Raw genomic sequence first — 16,116 nt, 5'->3', positions numbered from 1 at the left:
AAGCCGAAGGCAGGTTTAATCAATCCTGTCTTCAAAGACCAACTGTGAGAAAGCAGTTTCCTCGGGCACCCAACATGTAGTTCCTAACAACCCAACAGGCCAGAGGTTAATTAATCACTGTCTGGAGCAAAAAGGATTCTGAACGAGAAGATGGAATTCTGGCTTCAGCAGAGGCCTCCTGTTTGTTAGCTTCTCGCCGGGACGACCCAGGCCCGGAGGAAAACTATGATTCAAGCAGAGTTCCCTAGTAGATATGTCATAGGTATGAAGCGATATGCACATGTGGGCACTCAAACAAATTATCAAATCTAAACACATGAATAACAATATACAATGCAACTAGATTTCAGAATATATACTTATGATGATAATGATGAAAGAAGAATAAATCTAGACGAGGGGGTTTCAAATCCTGTTCCCTCAGAGACCTGATATTCCAGGTATGACCAGGTAGAGAGCAAAAAAAAGGAGCTATTATGTTCATGGGTGATTTTTTTAAATTTAATGTACTTCTCCCCTAAATTATTCTTATACCTTCGGTGACTATCTTGTCTTCTAGGGAATATTAGCAGATGAGAAAATAAATAAGTAGAAAATAAATATTAATGGGAAAATACTTAGCCGATCGTGTTTCATTCTAGAAGCTTATTTTTTGTTTTGCTTTTATTTTTCTTCCTGTATATGCCCCAGCTATACATATACTGCAAATAACTAATTTAATTATTGTCAGCTACCAAATTTTTCCTAGTTGTCGTGATGGGCCTAAATAGATCAGTGCAGTGGCAATGTTTAGGAACCAAGCTCTGGGATAGAGTACCAGTTCTGACTATGACTTTGAGACTTTGGGCAAATTCCTTACTCATAAGTCTCGATGTTCTCCTGTGTAAAATGGAGGTAATAGTACCTACACCTCATAGAATTGTGTGCATTAAATGAGATAGTGCTGTGGTTAGCTAGTAATTAGCACATAGTAAGTACTCAATAAAGGACACGTACTGTCAACATCATTATTATTATTCAATATGGTGTTCCCCAAAGAATTCCTTGATGTACAGAGCACGCCACCACCAAATAACTCTGAGAACCACTGAAAGAATTCAGCAATGTGCTTACTGGTTTGACCAGTGTGTTTCTCAAATTCTTCTCTGACAATTGGGTCAGGTAATGTGAGCATCCTATTCATGGCAACCTAAATATTTGCTAGTTTTAAAACACTGATCATAGCGCTGCCTAACTAAAGAATAATATTTAACACACTAATTACTACTATTCAATTTTTTTAATGAATAAATATTCTTTGGATAATATTACCAAAAGAACGGATTAGCTGAAGAAATTAAGATGAAATGAAATAAATTTTTGGATGGTAAAGTAAAGAAAAACCTACCATTTTCAATTTTGCTTTTTGGATGTGGTCCACTAAATGCTAAAAATTTTCCTGGAACAATCCAGTTGAAGTCACCATTTTCAACTCGCTGGGCAGAATTTTGTGAAAAAAGAAAAGAAAAATATTTTATAAGTCTTATACAATTTAGGAAAACCTTACAAATAAAACTGCTTTCCACTCTATTAGTACTAGACTAATTGGACATACATGAAAACAAAGTAACATAGTTTAAAATAAAAACACACATTAATTCTCAAAATGATATGTATGAATTCAATCCACTTCAGAAAAATTTTTATCTAGACTATATGAAAAATTTATAAAACTTTATTTAAAGTGGAGGTACTTTGCTTAAAATAACTTTGTCTTCTGGCCACTCTGCAATGAAATGAAATGAAAACAAACATTGCTTGTCCCAGCAATAAATAAAGAAAAATAAGAGAAGATGGAAAATATAAGCACTTTCTAAGAACATGGTAAACATTTTAAACGATAGGAAAAATCTATAAGTATCAGGGTGATAATGAATACACTTCCTTTTTTTTCTGTTTTTATAGGTTAACATCTATTGTCAATACTAATTTTTAGACTGGGAAGTGGAAGGAGTCAGGTGTGAGGGACAGAAGATTGCAAACCCTCAAGATATACCACCATCTCGAGTCAGCCAAGGTCTCCTGCAGGTGCTGCAAACCCAAACAGCTCCAAGGGGCAGGCAAGAGACAAAGATAAAGGCAGGTGCTCCTGGGCGCTGGCTTGTCACCTTACAGGAAAGCTGACTGATGCGGACCATCTTCCCATTGGATTTCATGTGAAATTTCTCTGTATTTGCCATTTTAAATTATGTTTTTAAATACTATGAAACCAAATAAAACATACTTGGATTTGATCACCAGTTGCTGGCTTCTGGTCTACACACTGTAAGGGAACCTCAGAAAAGGCTTGAAGAAAGGGCCGAGCATCCTCCCACTGCTCCATCATCTCCTCCACTTCCCTCCCTACCCCACGTGCCTATGAACCCATGGAACACTGGGGCAGGGCTGAGGGCACCTGCGATTTTGCAGGTAATTGGGACACTTTTGTGCAATGCATCACAAGCTATATACTGCCTCTTCACATAAGCATCCTAGTCCAACCCCAATGCAGACACAGCTTCGTGTCTCCAAGTCTCTACCCTCAGGGCTCTCACAGCACTGCACAGATGCCTCCCAGGCAGAAGGACGGTGTTCTCTTTACTGGGTCAAAGCGTTCCAAATAAAAGGCTCTCTCCTCCACTAGATGGCGCAGACCTCAATGGTGAGAATCTGAGTCAGAGTCTGCACTCTACTATAAGGGCTCGTAAGTATTTTTAAAATAAATTAGAGTAATGCCATCAAGAAAATCTGGAGCCTCTACTTTAATTACTTATACTACCCATTATCATTTCCATGAAAATCCAAACTCAGCTGTACAATTTTCATATTTCAAATGCAGATGTTTCTTTCCAGTTATAAAAATATATAAATGAAAGTTTACGTGATGCCTTATATGTGTCTGAATTGCAATAATTGTAATAAACATATCTCCATAAGGCCCTAAATAAAATCTTTGAGATACTATGAGTGTTATGAGTACACATGCCAAATTAAATCTCCAGCATAGATATGTATTTATATCGACTTGAATAAAGAATCTAGTTACAACTCTTTCTGATAAACATTTTCTTGCTTAAATGAAGCAGTCTTCAATTAATGATCCAATATCCCTCTCAAGTAATTATTAAGCTTAAAACATTATTTAAAAATTCAAAAATAAAAGTATTCTCTAATTATCAAAAGGCTAAAACCAATTCTTTATGAACAGTAGAAGAAAACAGGTTTCTATGTTCACTGTTTCTGTATCCTAGACCACTAAGCAGGCCTAGATAAATACATTGTGTTACGTCTGTTTATGTGGATTATAGACATCCACTTGGTTAAATAGTAACCTTTTATAATCAATCAAAGGGGAGAAGCAAGGGACTTACTAAGATACATTCACTCACAGAACCAAAAGAATATGTTTGCAAATCTGCCTACCCAAAAAGATAAACATTAGGTAATATTGGATAGAATGATGGAGTAAACAGATTTACGTCTTACATCCAAATCTGAAAAGAAATTAATAGGAGATTTACAGCTTTTAACTGATATAAGCTTACTTTGGTAAGCTTCCAAAATCAATATCTGTGCCTTCTTTCATAGTGAATTATACAAATGTCAATATTTATGAATAGAATATTTAAGATAACACAAATTGGCTTTTTAAATTAAACACACACACACACACACACACACACACACATTCAAAGATATCTAGATCAGACAGGAACTTAAGGTACTTTCCAACCCTACCACATTTTGTAAACAAACATCTAAGTAAGGATAAATCAAGAGGATTTTACTTCTTCCATCTAAAGCCCACCACATACCAAGTATTATCAAGAAAAATCACAGATTTTTAACTATAAGAAAACCCCGAGATAAAAGTCTGAATTCCTAAAACTGACATATTTAGGTGTTACTATTTACTTTACTACAGAATTCTCAGTCTACAAAAGATTCACCAGATTTCTTTGGAGCAGCTAACTCTCCTGGTACGTTTTAAAGTATTAGTGGACTTGAAAACTTGAATTTTTACAACTTGTAAGAAATACATCTGTGCCAGTGTGGCATGTCTCTGTTGTAATGGTCACATACATAATTTTCAGCCAAACACTGAAAAACATTTGGCCTTTATATCATTGTAGTAGACAGTCAGATAGAAAAGACAGACCTTGAGGTTGGCAATTACAGGATTGATTCCTTTATGAATAGATGCGCTTTCTAAGACAAGATGGATAAACGTTTTTTAAGCACAATTCAACCTTCATTCAAACATTTGCTGAGGCTTTATTATAGACAAGGACCATAAGTTGATATGTAATAAAATAAAATGATGCAAAGCATCCCCTCTGCGCTCTTAAGGAGTCTGAAAGCAAGTGGGAGTGACAAATAAGAGCAGTAACAGCAGCAAACACATATACCACTCACTCCGTGCTAGGCACTACTCCATCACACACAGCTCATTTAATCCTTACAGCAACCCTATAAGGTAGGTGCTACTACCGCCTCCGTTTTACCTATTGTTTTAAACTGAATGCTTGTGTCCCCCCAAATTCACATATTAAAACCTACTCCCCAATGTTGATGGTATTTGGAAGTGGGGTATTTGGGAGGTGATTAGGTTGTGAGGGCGGAGCCCTCATGAATGGGATTCATGCCCTTGTAAGAGACCTCAGGGAGCTCCCACACCCCTCCCACCATGTGAGGACACAGAGAATATGTCTGTCTGTGGACAAGGAAGCAGATCCTCACCAGATGCCTAATGTGCGGCACCTTGATCTTGGACTTCCCAGCCTCCAGAACTGGGAGAAATAAATTCTTGTTGTTTAAGCCACACAGTCTATGGTATTTTTGTTATAGAAGCCAAACTGAGACACCCATTAAAGAAAATATTGAATTAAACTTTGATAAGTGTCATAATAGAAGCACATAAGAGGTTTAACAGTGGCACAAAGACTATTTTAAAAATCAAAAAGACAGAACTACGAAGTCTTTTTCTTCATTGAAAGACTGCCTTCTTTATATCTCTCTAATGTCTAAAACAATAAAATAGGGTTAACAGTACAGTTGTATTACATAAATGCAAATACACCGTAATGATTGGCAGCTTATGAACTTAGAGCAAAGTAAATATTTGAGCTTTTTGGTTTAAAGAAAGTTGCCGTGCCATGTGGCTTTAAATAATAGCTCTAGTTTATTAATTTAGATTTGTTATTGAGAGAAACAGTGTGGTGGAAGGAAAGAGGAGTGGGTGGTTGTGACTGTGGATGATTGCTTCAACTCTGCAAGCAACAGCTGGGGTGGGGAGACGCTGGTGGTGGAAAACATTTAGGGGGCTGCTGCAATAGCCCAGACCAGTGAACGCCTCTGCTGGTGCAACCACATGGTGCAAGGATCCAGTGCACATTTTCAGGCGCCATTCCAGGACTCAAGACATGAAGATTTGAGGTCATCAGTACATACATGGTTGTTGAAACTTGGAAACAAGTGTCCCCACTCATGAAGAGTGTATTTAACCAGAAATCGCAGGGCCCTAGAAAGCAGCAGCATTTCAGGTGGGCAGAGGAAAAGGATGGACTTGCAAAGGAGACTGATAAAGATGGCCAGAGATGGAAGGAGGAAAAAGCAAGAGACAAAACCTGAGAAGTTAGGAGTGGAAAGTGAGTGTCTAGAATTAAGAGAGTGTCCACAGAGTCGTCGAGTAGAAAAATCAAGTACAAGCATTTGGTTTTGCTAACTTTTATATTACCATGTTTCCCCGAAAATAAGATCTAGCCAGACAATCAGCTCTAATGCGTCTTTTGGAGCAAAAATTAATATAAGACCGGGTATTACCCGGTCTTATATTATAGTAAAATAATACCAGGTCTTATATTAATGTTTGCTCCAAAAGATGCATTAGAGCTGATGGTCCGGCTAAATCTTATTTTCAGGGAAACAGGGTAGCAAGCATATTTTCAGTAGAGTCATAAAGATGAGCATCAGACCATAATCAGTTGACTGATTGAGTAAAAACAGAGTCAAGATGGCTCTCTTAAGTTTGAAAGTAAAAGAAAGGACAGAGATTAAAAACTAATTAAAGAGGAGAAAAAGAAAACATGGGGAATTTCTTAGGATGAGGTAGACCTCAAAAATCTGTATTTTATAGATTTAACCAACATGACCTTTGAACCAGCAATGGGTGTAGTGTCTTATCATTGTGGAATCCCTCCACATCAGCTGTTGCAATGTCCAGGAAGGAATTTTGTTTTTTGTTTCCTTAAACTTGTGGCCGTTGAGTGGTGTAATCAACACTACAGGATTGCTGCAGGGAAATGCTTTTAATACTTCTTGGAATAGTCAAATCACTGTGGTAGACACACCTCCATAGTTTCTCCAGGTGGTGAGGACAAGCCCGCATACCTCCATTCTGGAATTTGCTTGACCCTCGTGCTATGGCAGGAATTCACAATTACAGTGGCAGAAATTCACATTTTTCTAGTTATATAATCCATGAACAAGTAAAGAGGGCAGACCAAGCAGCATCCGGATTACATTCTAGTTTGCTGCACAAATTCTAATCCAAAGCAAAGCCTTGAAACATCATATGTTAGGTGCTCAACTGTCTCCTGCCATTGACCTGAGCTGACACACTGAGAGACGAGACACCTAACAAACCTTAATAGTTCTCAAGGTACATGCAAAAGAGCAACCTCAGGAGTCTGGCCAGTGTGATCACTTATTTATTAGCTGCAACGAAGGATGATATAGTCAACCTGGAGACAATCTCTATTCATATATTAAACTAAACTGACATCGCACGAAAGCCCTGGTTGAAAATCACAATATCTAGCAATCCTTGTTGCAAATAACTGGTGTAGAAAAAAACAAACAAACAAAAAACTCATTCTTGCAGCATAGATTGGCTGGTAATGAAAGAAACTTCATTTCATGAGGTTGTCTACCATAGTCAATAAATTTTTTCCCTGGAATGCTACTGCAAAATCAGAATGGATTCTTAATATATCTTGTTCACTTTCCATTGTAAAGTAGTACTTTTAGCAGATTATATGAAGTATCTTGAAATGTGCTACACTCCTATTTTTAGTTCTCATTCACTCATGTACTCATTGGTTGTATCATTTGATGACTGCCCCGCTAGGAGTATACAGAGATGAATGAAACCTGTTTCCTCCCCTCAAGTACCCAGAGTGCAGGGAGGACACAGAATGTAAACAGTGCATCACACACACTGGAGAGAAGAGCTCCCACAGAGCTGAGATGACTTAGACAGGTAAACACAGTGGACAAGGGAGAAGGGATCACAGGCAGGAGGAGGGAACAAGAGCAGTCCAAAGGCACACAAGCAGCAGGAGTGCTGCTCTCTGGGAAGCTGCATGGATTTGGGTCTGAGGAAAGGGGAGAAGGACAAGAATGGAGAGCAAGAAAAAGCCCATGGCAAAAAGGGCCTTCTGTGCTGTATTAAGGAGTTTTCATTCCCTCCACACTTTTAATCAGTGTTGGAGCCCACGAGGGTCTTAAAGCAGGGGAGTGACATAATCAGACTTAATTTCTAAAAATACACCCTGATAGTACTGTGAAGACGTGACGGAAGAGGCCCAAAATTCAAGAAAGACGCAATCTCAGGCATCCAGAATCGAACAACGCTTTCTCACAAACACTTCCCAGGTGAGCTACACAGTCATGTGGCCTGAATAATGTCAAACCAGCTACTAAAACAGCAATGCTCTTTTCCCAGAAGAGCGTCCTTTAGGTGCAAACAGCAATAACGATGACTTAGGAATTGCGAGAAAGTCTCCAGAGCAAAATTTTCCACATTCAGCCTGTCATGGGTCAAGAAGAAATTCTGTGTAGACAATTAATTTGATAAGCATGAAGATAGGGGCTTGTAACAAAGGTCAAACATGATAACATCTACAGAATGAGGCACAAGAATACATGAATTCTATGATAGCAGGTGACAATAAAGGCTCTAACCCCACACATTAAGAGATGAAATTAGAGGCAGCCTCTTGAGAAAACATATGACCTACCAAACATACTGAGCAAATAGGAGGTTCTTAATAAATGTTCAATAAATGAAATGAAAAGTTATCAAACTGAGGCTGTAATGAGTGCAATAGTCTTCTTGACTCTCACATAACAAAAGTTTACCTGTACACCATAGAATCATTCTAAATAACAAAGCTCCCCAACCAGTGTAACAGAAAGGAGTTGCCTGTGCAGTGAGTGGGGCAGCCAGTGTCCCCAGGCCAGTCGCCAAGAGCTGTGAGCTATGATCCCAGGGTGCTGAGCAAATATTATCATTTTCCATGTGTGTCATTATGAGAGAAACAAAAGGAAGCCTTGTGCAGTGACTCTGCTCTCAAGTAGGCTGTAACCAGTTTGTCAGCCATCAGTTTGTCTGCACAGCTCTAACCAGTTCCATCAAAAGTGGCCCAGGTTTGTCACTGTATGAAAGCACAGAGTCAAGTCAATAACAGCTTGATATTCTGGAAAATATCCTCATACTAACAAAACGACTTTGCAGAAAGCATTTTTTTTTCCTCAAAAAGGGAATGAATTTGTGGGGGGGAAGGATAATGGCAGATAAAAAACAGTTCACAGAAAGAAGTCAAAATAATTTCTCAGCTTTTGAAGTGGGTTCTATATGAACTTTAAGCTCTACCTAATCCCCCAAAAGGGTATTTAAGGCAGCTCCTTGAAACTGCATGGGCGCAATTCTGAATGGGGTGATTAATATAAGCCATGGTGATGAGGCAACCCCAAACGTTGCCACTAAAGCTTGTTTCTTTGCATTTCTCTCCCTCTCCCCTCCCCCAATTAGGAACTAGATACTGCTACAGGCTAACTCTTTCTCCGTGTTTTTTTGTGAATTCTTCTGTATGTGGCCAACATAGGGCCACCATCAAAAATGGTCAGCCTTCTGGTAAACAGTGGAAAGCTGTTTTGTTTGTTTTGGGGGCAAACAAAACCATTTGTTTTTCCCTAGGGCAAAAGGTCTGTTTTCATTTTTTAAGTGAACTGATCAGTGATTAGATTTGAAAGGAATGGCTGTTCTTAGTTTTCAACCTCTTTGAGAATATCTCAAGAAACCTGTTGGAAAAGAAGGAATATTTGACACTGCTTCCTAGTGGAAGCTTTTGGACCATCATCTTGCAGTTCCTTTACTAGATCTTCACAGCATAGCTGTCAGAATTCTAACAGTTTGATCAGTGCGAACATGAAGAATGCACAGTTCCACAACAGCTTGGCAAAGGACCTGAGAAATCATATTTGGGAAGATACTTTTGTTTATCAATAATTAACACAATGGGCCATTTGTAAGTCACATGAAATAAAGCAAGAGCCTGATATTATCTCACCCCAAGCCTTCTAAGCATGACAGGGCCTTGAACATCTTCAACCTCTCCTGCTAGCACCACCTAGCTTGAACAGCCTTTGCCTAAACTCTACACTGCTCAGCAGGCAAGATGTTATTTGAAAGCTTTGTGATGGTGCCATGGGAAAAAAATGCAGCCAACTCTTAGAACTAAGCAAGTTCAGCCATATTTCAAAATAAGATTTATGCAGTCAAAGATATTAAAAGACACAAATCCAGTTTTGTTCTAAATAAAACCTGAATTTTAAATAAAAGTAACATAATTTCACTTACCAAACTACACTTTAAAAACATTTTTCTTATAAAGGTGAAAAGTAATTGTCAATAAAGCTGTGATGAAAGAATATATATAGATACAGCATTTTCCCAAATTAAAATGTTGGTAATTCATGGTCAAAGGTAATAATCAAAGCTGAAAGGACAAATTGACAACTACAGAAACTCCACAATGCTTTTATTTAGCAGCCACTCAATTTGCAATACCTGATTGTTGGGGGGGGGGGGGGATTTAATTAACATGTAATTATATCTCAAAAAATTAAAATGTACAAACCTCATAGTGTTCATATTCATCCACATCAAATGTCTCAAAGTCAAAAAATCCATGTTGTAATCCCTAAAAGCAGAATTTGAATTAGTTTTTCCACGCTAAATTGATAAAGGCTTCAGCCATTCCTGGAATTCCTGCTCACAAATGATTCTCACTAATCAGAAGGAGAAAGCCTAAAACCTTTGATTTGTAATGGTTATCTAGAAATCATCTTCCAAAATTAGTCATTTTGCTTTGAGACTGTCTTACAAGTAGGAAAAACACTTAGAAAAACATGAAAATATGTCCCTCAAAATATGTCTCGTGAATTCTAATTTACATTAGTTTTATATGTTAAATTATGTATATAAATGGACATAAAGGCAAATTGACAGTTAAAACCTATTGGGAACTATGCAATTAATTCATACTTGTGACCGAATATATAACAGTGATTAACTTTTCAGATAGGAAAAGAAAAATCAGTTGTTCTTCGGACGTTTTACCTTCCTTTTATCATTAATGAGATATTTAGCAAAAAGGGCGTTTTTACTTAATAGGCCCTTATGTGTTCCTAAAACTCTACTTGGAGAGAATTTGTTTTACGGTGACAGTTTCTGACAGAGTAAAAGTGTACCTGACTGCTCTTACAGTTTGGAAGGAGGAACTAATATACTTAACAACACAAAGAAAAACTTCATTCTCCTTTTGTAACTAAGAACTTAGAACTTTTTAAAACTTTCTGGCTTGCTCAAATATAATATTTTGAAGAGGACAGAGTTTTTTATTTTATAAGCCATGAAGCTATACAGATTGCAAAAGAATACAAAACCAGTTACTTTTAAAAGTTACATGATCAAGTCATTAAAAAAAAAAAAGAATCTATTAAACCAAGCTGTAGTACATCTATCTTTGAAAATACTTTAAGACCAATGTTTCCAAAATGGACCAGATGCACCAGAAACACTTAAGATAATTTATATGTAAAATACAGATTCCTAGGCCCCAGAACAATTAAATCAGATTCTTTGGGGACAGAGGATGGGTGGTAAAATTAGCACTTGAAGTTCCACTTAAACTGAGCCTTTGGATTTTGTTCTCTGGCCCTGTCAGGGAAGGGACACTGTGATAAGGGTGTTATGTGTTCTTACCACAATAAAATATAATAAAATAATAAATTCATTTTTAAATAAAATATGAAAGTCAAAAATATACATAAAACAGGTAGCATATTTATATCAATTTTTAAACACGAATTCCTAGGTGATTCTTATAAAGGCTAAATTCTGACACCTCTGGTTTAGACAACCCCTACAGAATAAGCAGAACAAGTTATTTAAATGATTTCACCTTTAATTAAACAAAGCAACTTACTTCATCCATAAGCGCCATTCCAGATAAAGCACTTGAACTACCACGTTCCTCCTTCCCTTTTCTTTAAAGTGCTAGTTTGTGTATGACTGTGAATGTATTTCGCACACATATGAACTATGCTTATGACGATGCCAACACATCAAAGTCAGAAAGATATGTTTCCTAAAAAGGCAAAAATGTAGCCATACTCTGTCTCCTTTCTTGGCAGGTATGGTACTCCGCCACAATAGGGAGTATCCAGAGGGGAAATGTATCTCAGTTGCCGGAAGATCTGTTAAACAATCAGATTCTCTAAAACCTCATCTAAGTTTGGGTAAACTAACCCCAACATTTGATGAAACAAGAAATTTATAGAAGACCTTACTCATGAACAAAGTCACTCCTTTCCTCTACAACAGGAAGGATGTCATAAATTTCTATGTCAAGTCACAAGTTACCATAAGAGCAGGCAGGGATATTTCAGTATGAACCCTTTTTGAATTTCACAAGTGTTATGCAAGAAACAGGCTGTACCAGATGGCCGGATAGGCAAAATAATAATAATAATAACAACAACAATAAATAAATTACTTTTTCCCCCTCAGACATATTTTTTGAATGCTATGGTTGTGGATTACATGTTGAGTAATACTCCATAAAGGTTCTTAATTGGTATTACTGGAAGTGTGTGTTGGTGATATTATTCACGGGGGGGGGGGGGGGTGAGCTAGAGTATCTTGATAGTTTTTAAATGAAAAGAAAAATATTTGAAACCTATTTTAAAGCTTTATAGAGTTTTAATTCATTTTTTTAAGCTAAAACAGTAGTTTTGAAGTCCCGCTTTTAAACTGAGCCTTTGTATTTTGTTCTGCAATAAGGGTGTTAAGTGTTCTTACCACAATAAAATACAATAAAATAAATAAATTCATTTAAAATGAAAGTCAAAAATATACATAAAACAAATAGCATATTTATACCAATTTTCTCAACTCAAAACATGGCAAAATCAGTTTCGTATTTTATCCTAAAAAAGAAACTAGAACGAAAATCACTACTGATACCACATTCATAGTCCATGATGACCCTTGCCAATGGGTTACGTAATACGTACTTACATTCCTGACTGACAAATCATGACTACATGTTCAAGATAAATGATGTACTTTGAACCCTCATTAGAATTCATAGTATAGAGTGCATGACTTCTCAGATTGTAAATCAATGTTTCCAAAACATGTTCCAAAAGTTCTCACAAAGCTTCTAGATTAACTTCTCATATACTATATATATATATATATATATATATATATATATATATATATATATATATATATATATATTATGCTTTCAAATTTTTGAGTGCATTACATCGCCTGGAGGGACTGTTCAAACCAGAGTTTCTGATTCAGTCTGTCTCTGATGAAGACTGAGAATTTGCATCACCGTCAAGTTCCCACACTCTGACACTCATTGGTTTATGATGTTAGAAAGAACTCCAGTTTGATAGAGAAATCTGAATTAGAATTAGCCCTCCCAATAAGTCTCTGTGGCCCTGAGAGCGATTTAACCTCTGGGGTTGTTTTCTCATCTGTAAAAACGAGGTAATAATATCTGGCCTACTTCCTACTTCATGGGCATGTAATAATATCCAATTAGAAAAACTAACGTGGAAATGCTCTCCTCCACACTAACAGAGAGCAGAGTGGTGGCTTGGATAACTTCCTGTGTCTCCCACACCATGATCTAGTTTGATAATGAAGCTGAACGAGTGACGAAGCAATGTCATAAGCACAGCAGCAGACAGAAGTGATAAATCTGCCGCAGAACACACTTTAAATGAGAAAGGGAGACCCCTTCCACTTCTGTAAGAAGTAACAGAGTGACCCCCCACAAGCCTCTTCCCTAATTTGCCTGTATAGTCTATATTTTACAGACCAATCATTGATCAAGAAGCAGAAAGCCTCTGCTTATGGCTTTCCCGCTCTTCTCACCAACAACAAACAAGGATAGTGACATTATTCCTTTCTCAGATTTTTGAGCTACTGTGACAACTCCAGCAAGGAGAATTGTTATTACCTTTCTGATTCCCTGCAAACAGTCGAGGATGGTGAGATTGTAAGTGCAATTTCCAAAGGAAGCATCCCTATAAACACACACAAAAAAACTTAACATTAAAAACGTGCTTTTAAAATATTCAGGTAATAAAATGCCCACGTCAATTGGACAATGCTTGTTTGGCTTCACAGCTGTGAACGTGGTAAACCTATGTAACACATGAGATCCTACCAGTTAACTCTTCCTACAGCTTAACTGAAGCACTTCTGCAAGTGCTTTAATCCAATCGGCAGAATTCATAAGACAGTAGATAAAGAGCCTGGGTACTGTAGTCAGACTGCCTTTGTCCAATTCTAACGCTGCCCCATATTGGCTGGGATCTTGAGCAAGTTAGGTTGCCCCTATGCGTCTTTTTTTTTCTAACTTTTTTTTTTTTTTTAGTTTCAGGTGCACAAAACAATGTAATAGTTAGACGTTTATCATTTATATCCCTCACACTGTGTCCACCCCCCTCCCCCCAGCCTCTATGAGTCTTGATTTCCTCAACTGTGACATGAAGTTACTGACAGTAACTACCATTCACAGGACTGTTGTCGGACTACAGCAAATAAAACTGTAAAGTCCTTCGTATAGTGCCTGGCACAAGGAAGCACTTAATAAATATTGTAACTATTCTTCTTATAAACAGTGAACTGGACTGTTTCATTAAGTAAAACATTCACCATCACTAGAGGAATTACCACTTGTCAGAGGGATGGTAAAAACAAGTGTAAAAATGTAAGGGGGACAATGTATGGTCAACAGAACCTAAGCAGTTATCTTCATGGATTAAATGCCACCCCTCCCATCCCGCCCCTCCAAACAATCTCCCCTAGGGATCCATGAGAGCTCTAATGCACCATGAAGTGTTCTATCAAAAGGAGTGGGAACCTACTGCACCGAAAATTGAGTACTTCATACTTTATTTAGTTTTTAGAGCAACTTAGCAGACCTGCTTTAGGCAACATAAAACTGAAGTATCAAGTTCAGGTCAGTTAAGCAAGAACTGGCACCAGCGCTTTAACACTAGCAATGTTCCAAGGTGTCCAAGGCAGGAAACTTGACCTCAAGGCTCTCAGTCTCTGCCCAGCCCCCACTGCTGACCCAAAGGAACAGAGCTGTCAGGCACCTGCCAATGACAAAGTCAAAGGCACCACACAAAGTCGGTCAAGGGCAGCAGAAGGGAAGGGCACACGAAGGTGTTCCATGGGAAGAAAATGATCTTTAAGGGCCTTAACCCATAGTTAACATAAAACCGAGTTTTGTATCTCAGCCATCCAAGGTAACTTGACGGCTGCTAAGCCATGAATTAAAATGCAACTTCAACATCACTGAATTTCAGCATTCTGATAACCTAGAATAAAAACAGTAAGTTAGCAAAGCAGCATAACAGAAATGGTTCTTAAGTCCTGAAACTTCCAAGTTAACCTATGCAACTAGGAAGGGTTACTCTAGATATTTAAGTCTGATTTCAAGAGTTCTTTTTCTAATGCCATCTGAACTCATGGGTCAGTGAAAAAGAAAACAGTCCCCCTTTCAAGTATCTTGCAAAGACATAAACCATATATTGAGAAGCAAATTTTAATGGACTAAAGCAGAGGAAGGAGTAGCTGTGAATGGACCTAAGACAAGATACTTTATATAAATAAGCACACAGTCCCTTGTAGACACTTGTCTCTTAGTGTGCCATGGACCTTCAGCAATGTGACAAAGGTTGTGGACTCCTTTTCTCAGAATAACGCTTTTAAATGCATAAAATATAATACATAGAAATAACAGAAAACGAATTCAAAGTTATCAATATATAAAAGAACAAGTTTATGATGCCATAACATGTACTTCTTTATTACTATATTACATAACAAGGCCTAGTAGCAGGTCTGATAAGGACTATCATTTTGAAGAAGGAATGAACATGAATCATATGTTAAGATACACGCAACAACTGTAATGGGATATAAAAATGTCTGTCATTTCTATTGTGATAAAGTCATTTATATTGCTAATACTACTACAGTTTATTTCCAATATTTATAATTGAATGTAATCTTATAAGTTACAAGGTTAGTGAAAAAATAGAGTTATTTTGCCATCTAAATTCACTGACTCTGAATAATCTCCACAGACCCTATATTAAAAATTACTGCCTAAAGGAAAAAAAAAAAAAACTTCTTTGTATTTAAAAAGAGTAAAACAAATTACAAGAATTGGAGGTACTCTTTATTCCCTCAAGTATATCTTCTCACGCCTAGATTCAGCTAAACAAATTCACAAATTTAAGTTGTCAGAAAAGCTCCAGACTCAGTCTTCTGAAACTGTCTGCAAAGTATGGTGAGACTGTCATGCTATCTAATGTCCTATACACAGCCACAGTTGTACCAAGGACTGAAACGAGCTCTGGTGACTTGGTGATCAAATCTGCAGACTTGAGAGTGCAGCGAGAGTTGCTATGCCACCTGATAGGAAGCAGTCACAACTGGCTGGAAAGACAGACAGAAGTCTACCAAGTGAAACATATAATAAAGGATGCAATAAAATTAAGTCACATCCTCAGGATTGGGGAAGGGAGATGAAATACCTTTGTGGAAAACCTACTATGCTGGGTAATTTAGATGCATTAGCACATCTAGTCCTCATGAAAGTTACATGAAGCCAGTAGGTCCCAAAACCTGCCACCCATACCGGGCAACAGAGAAATGGCTTATTAGCAGCACAGGGCTCAGATATAGTCAAAGGAGAGTAAAAGTGAAGG

General features: G+C 37.5%; 1 protein-coding gene across 3 annotated transcripts in view; it reads right to left on the bottom strand.

The window, feature by feature from the left end:
- The window catches only part of CDC14A (cell division cycle 14A), a 134,983-nt gene that overhangs the window by 48,903 nt on the left and 69,964 nt on the right, over nucleotides 1-16,116 (bottom strand). For all 3 annotated transcript variants that reach the window (XM_019747037.3, XM_074318476.2, XM_088799461.1), the window contains exons 6-8: nucleotides 13,347-13,413; nucleotides 9,942-10,004; nucleotides 1,388-1,475 (exon numbers count right to left, since the gene is read on the bottom strand). In XM_019747037.3, the coding sequence (XP_019602596.3) occupies nucleotides 1,388-1,475; nucleotides 9,942-10,004; nucleotides 13,347-13,413 (218 nt within the window). The remainder of the gene's footprint in view (nucleotides 1-1,387; nucleotides 1,476-9,941; nucleotides 10,005-13,346; nucleotides 13,414-16,116) is intronic.

The sequence above is a fragment of the Rhinolophus sinicus genome, chromosome 7, assembly GCF_057876585.1.
Source record: "Rhinolophus sinicus isolate RSI-liver-muscle chromosome 7, RSI-T2T, whole genome shotgun sequence".
Lineage (NCBI taxonomy): Eukaryota > Metazoa > Chordata > Mammalia > Chiroptera > Rhinolophidae > Rhinolophus > Rhinolophus sinicus.
The sequence above is the reverse complement of the archived record's forward strand: the minus strand, read 5'-3'. Positions and strand labels throughout refer to the sequence as shown.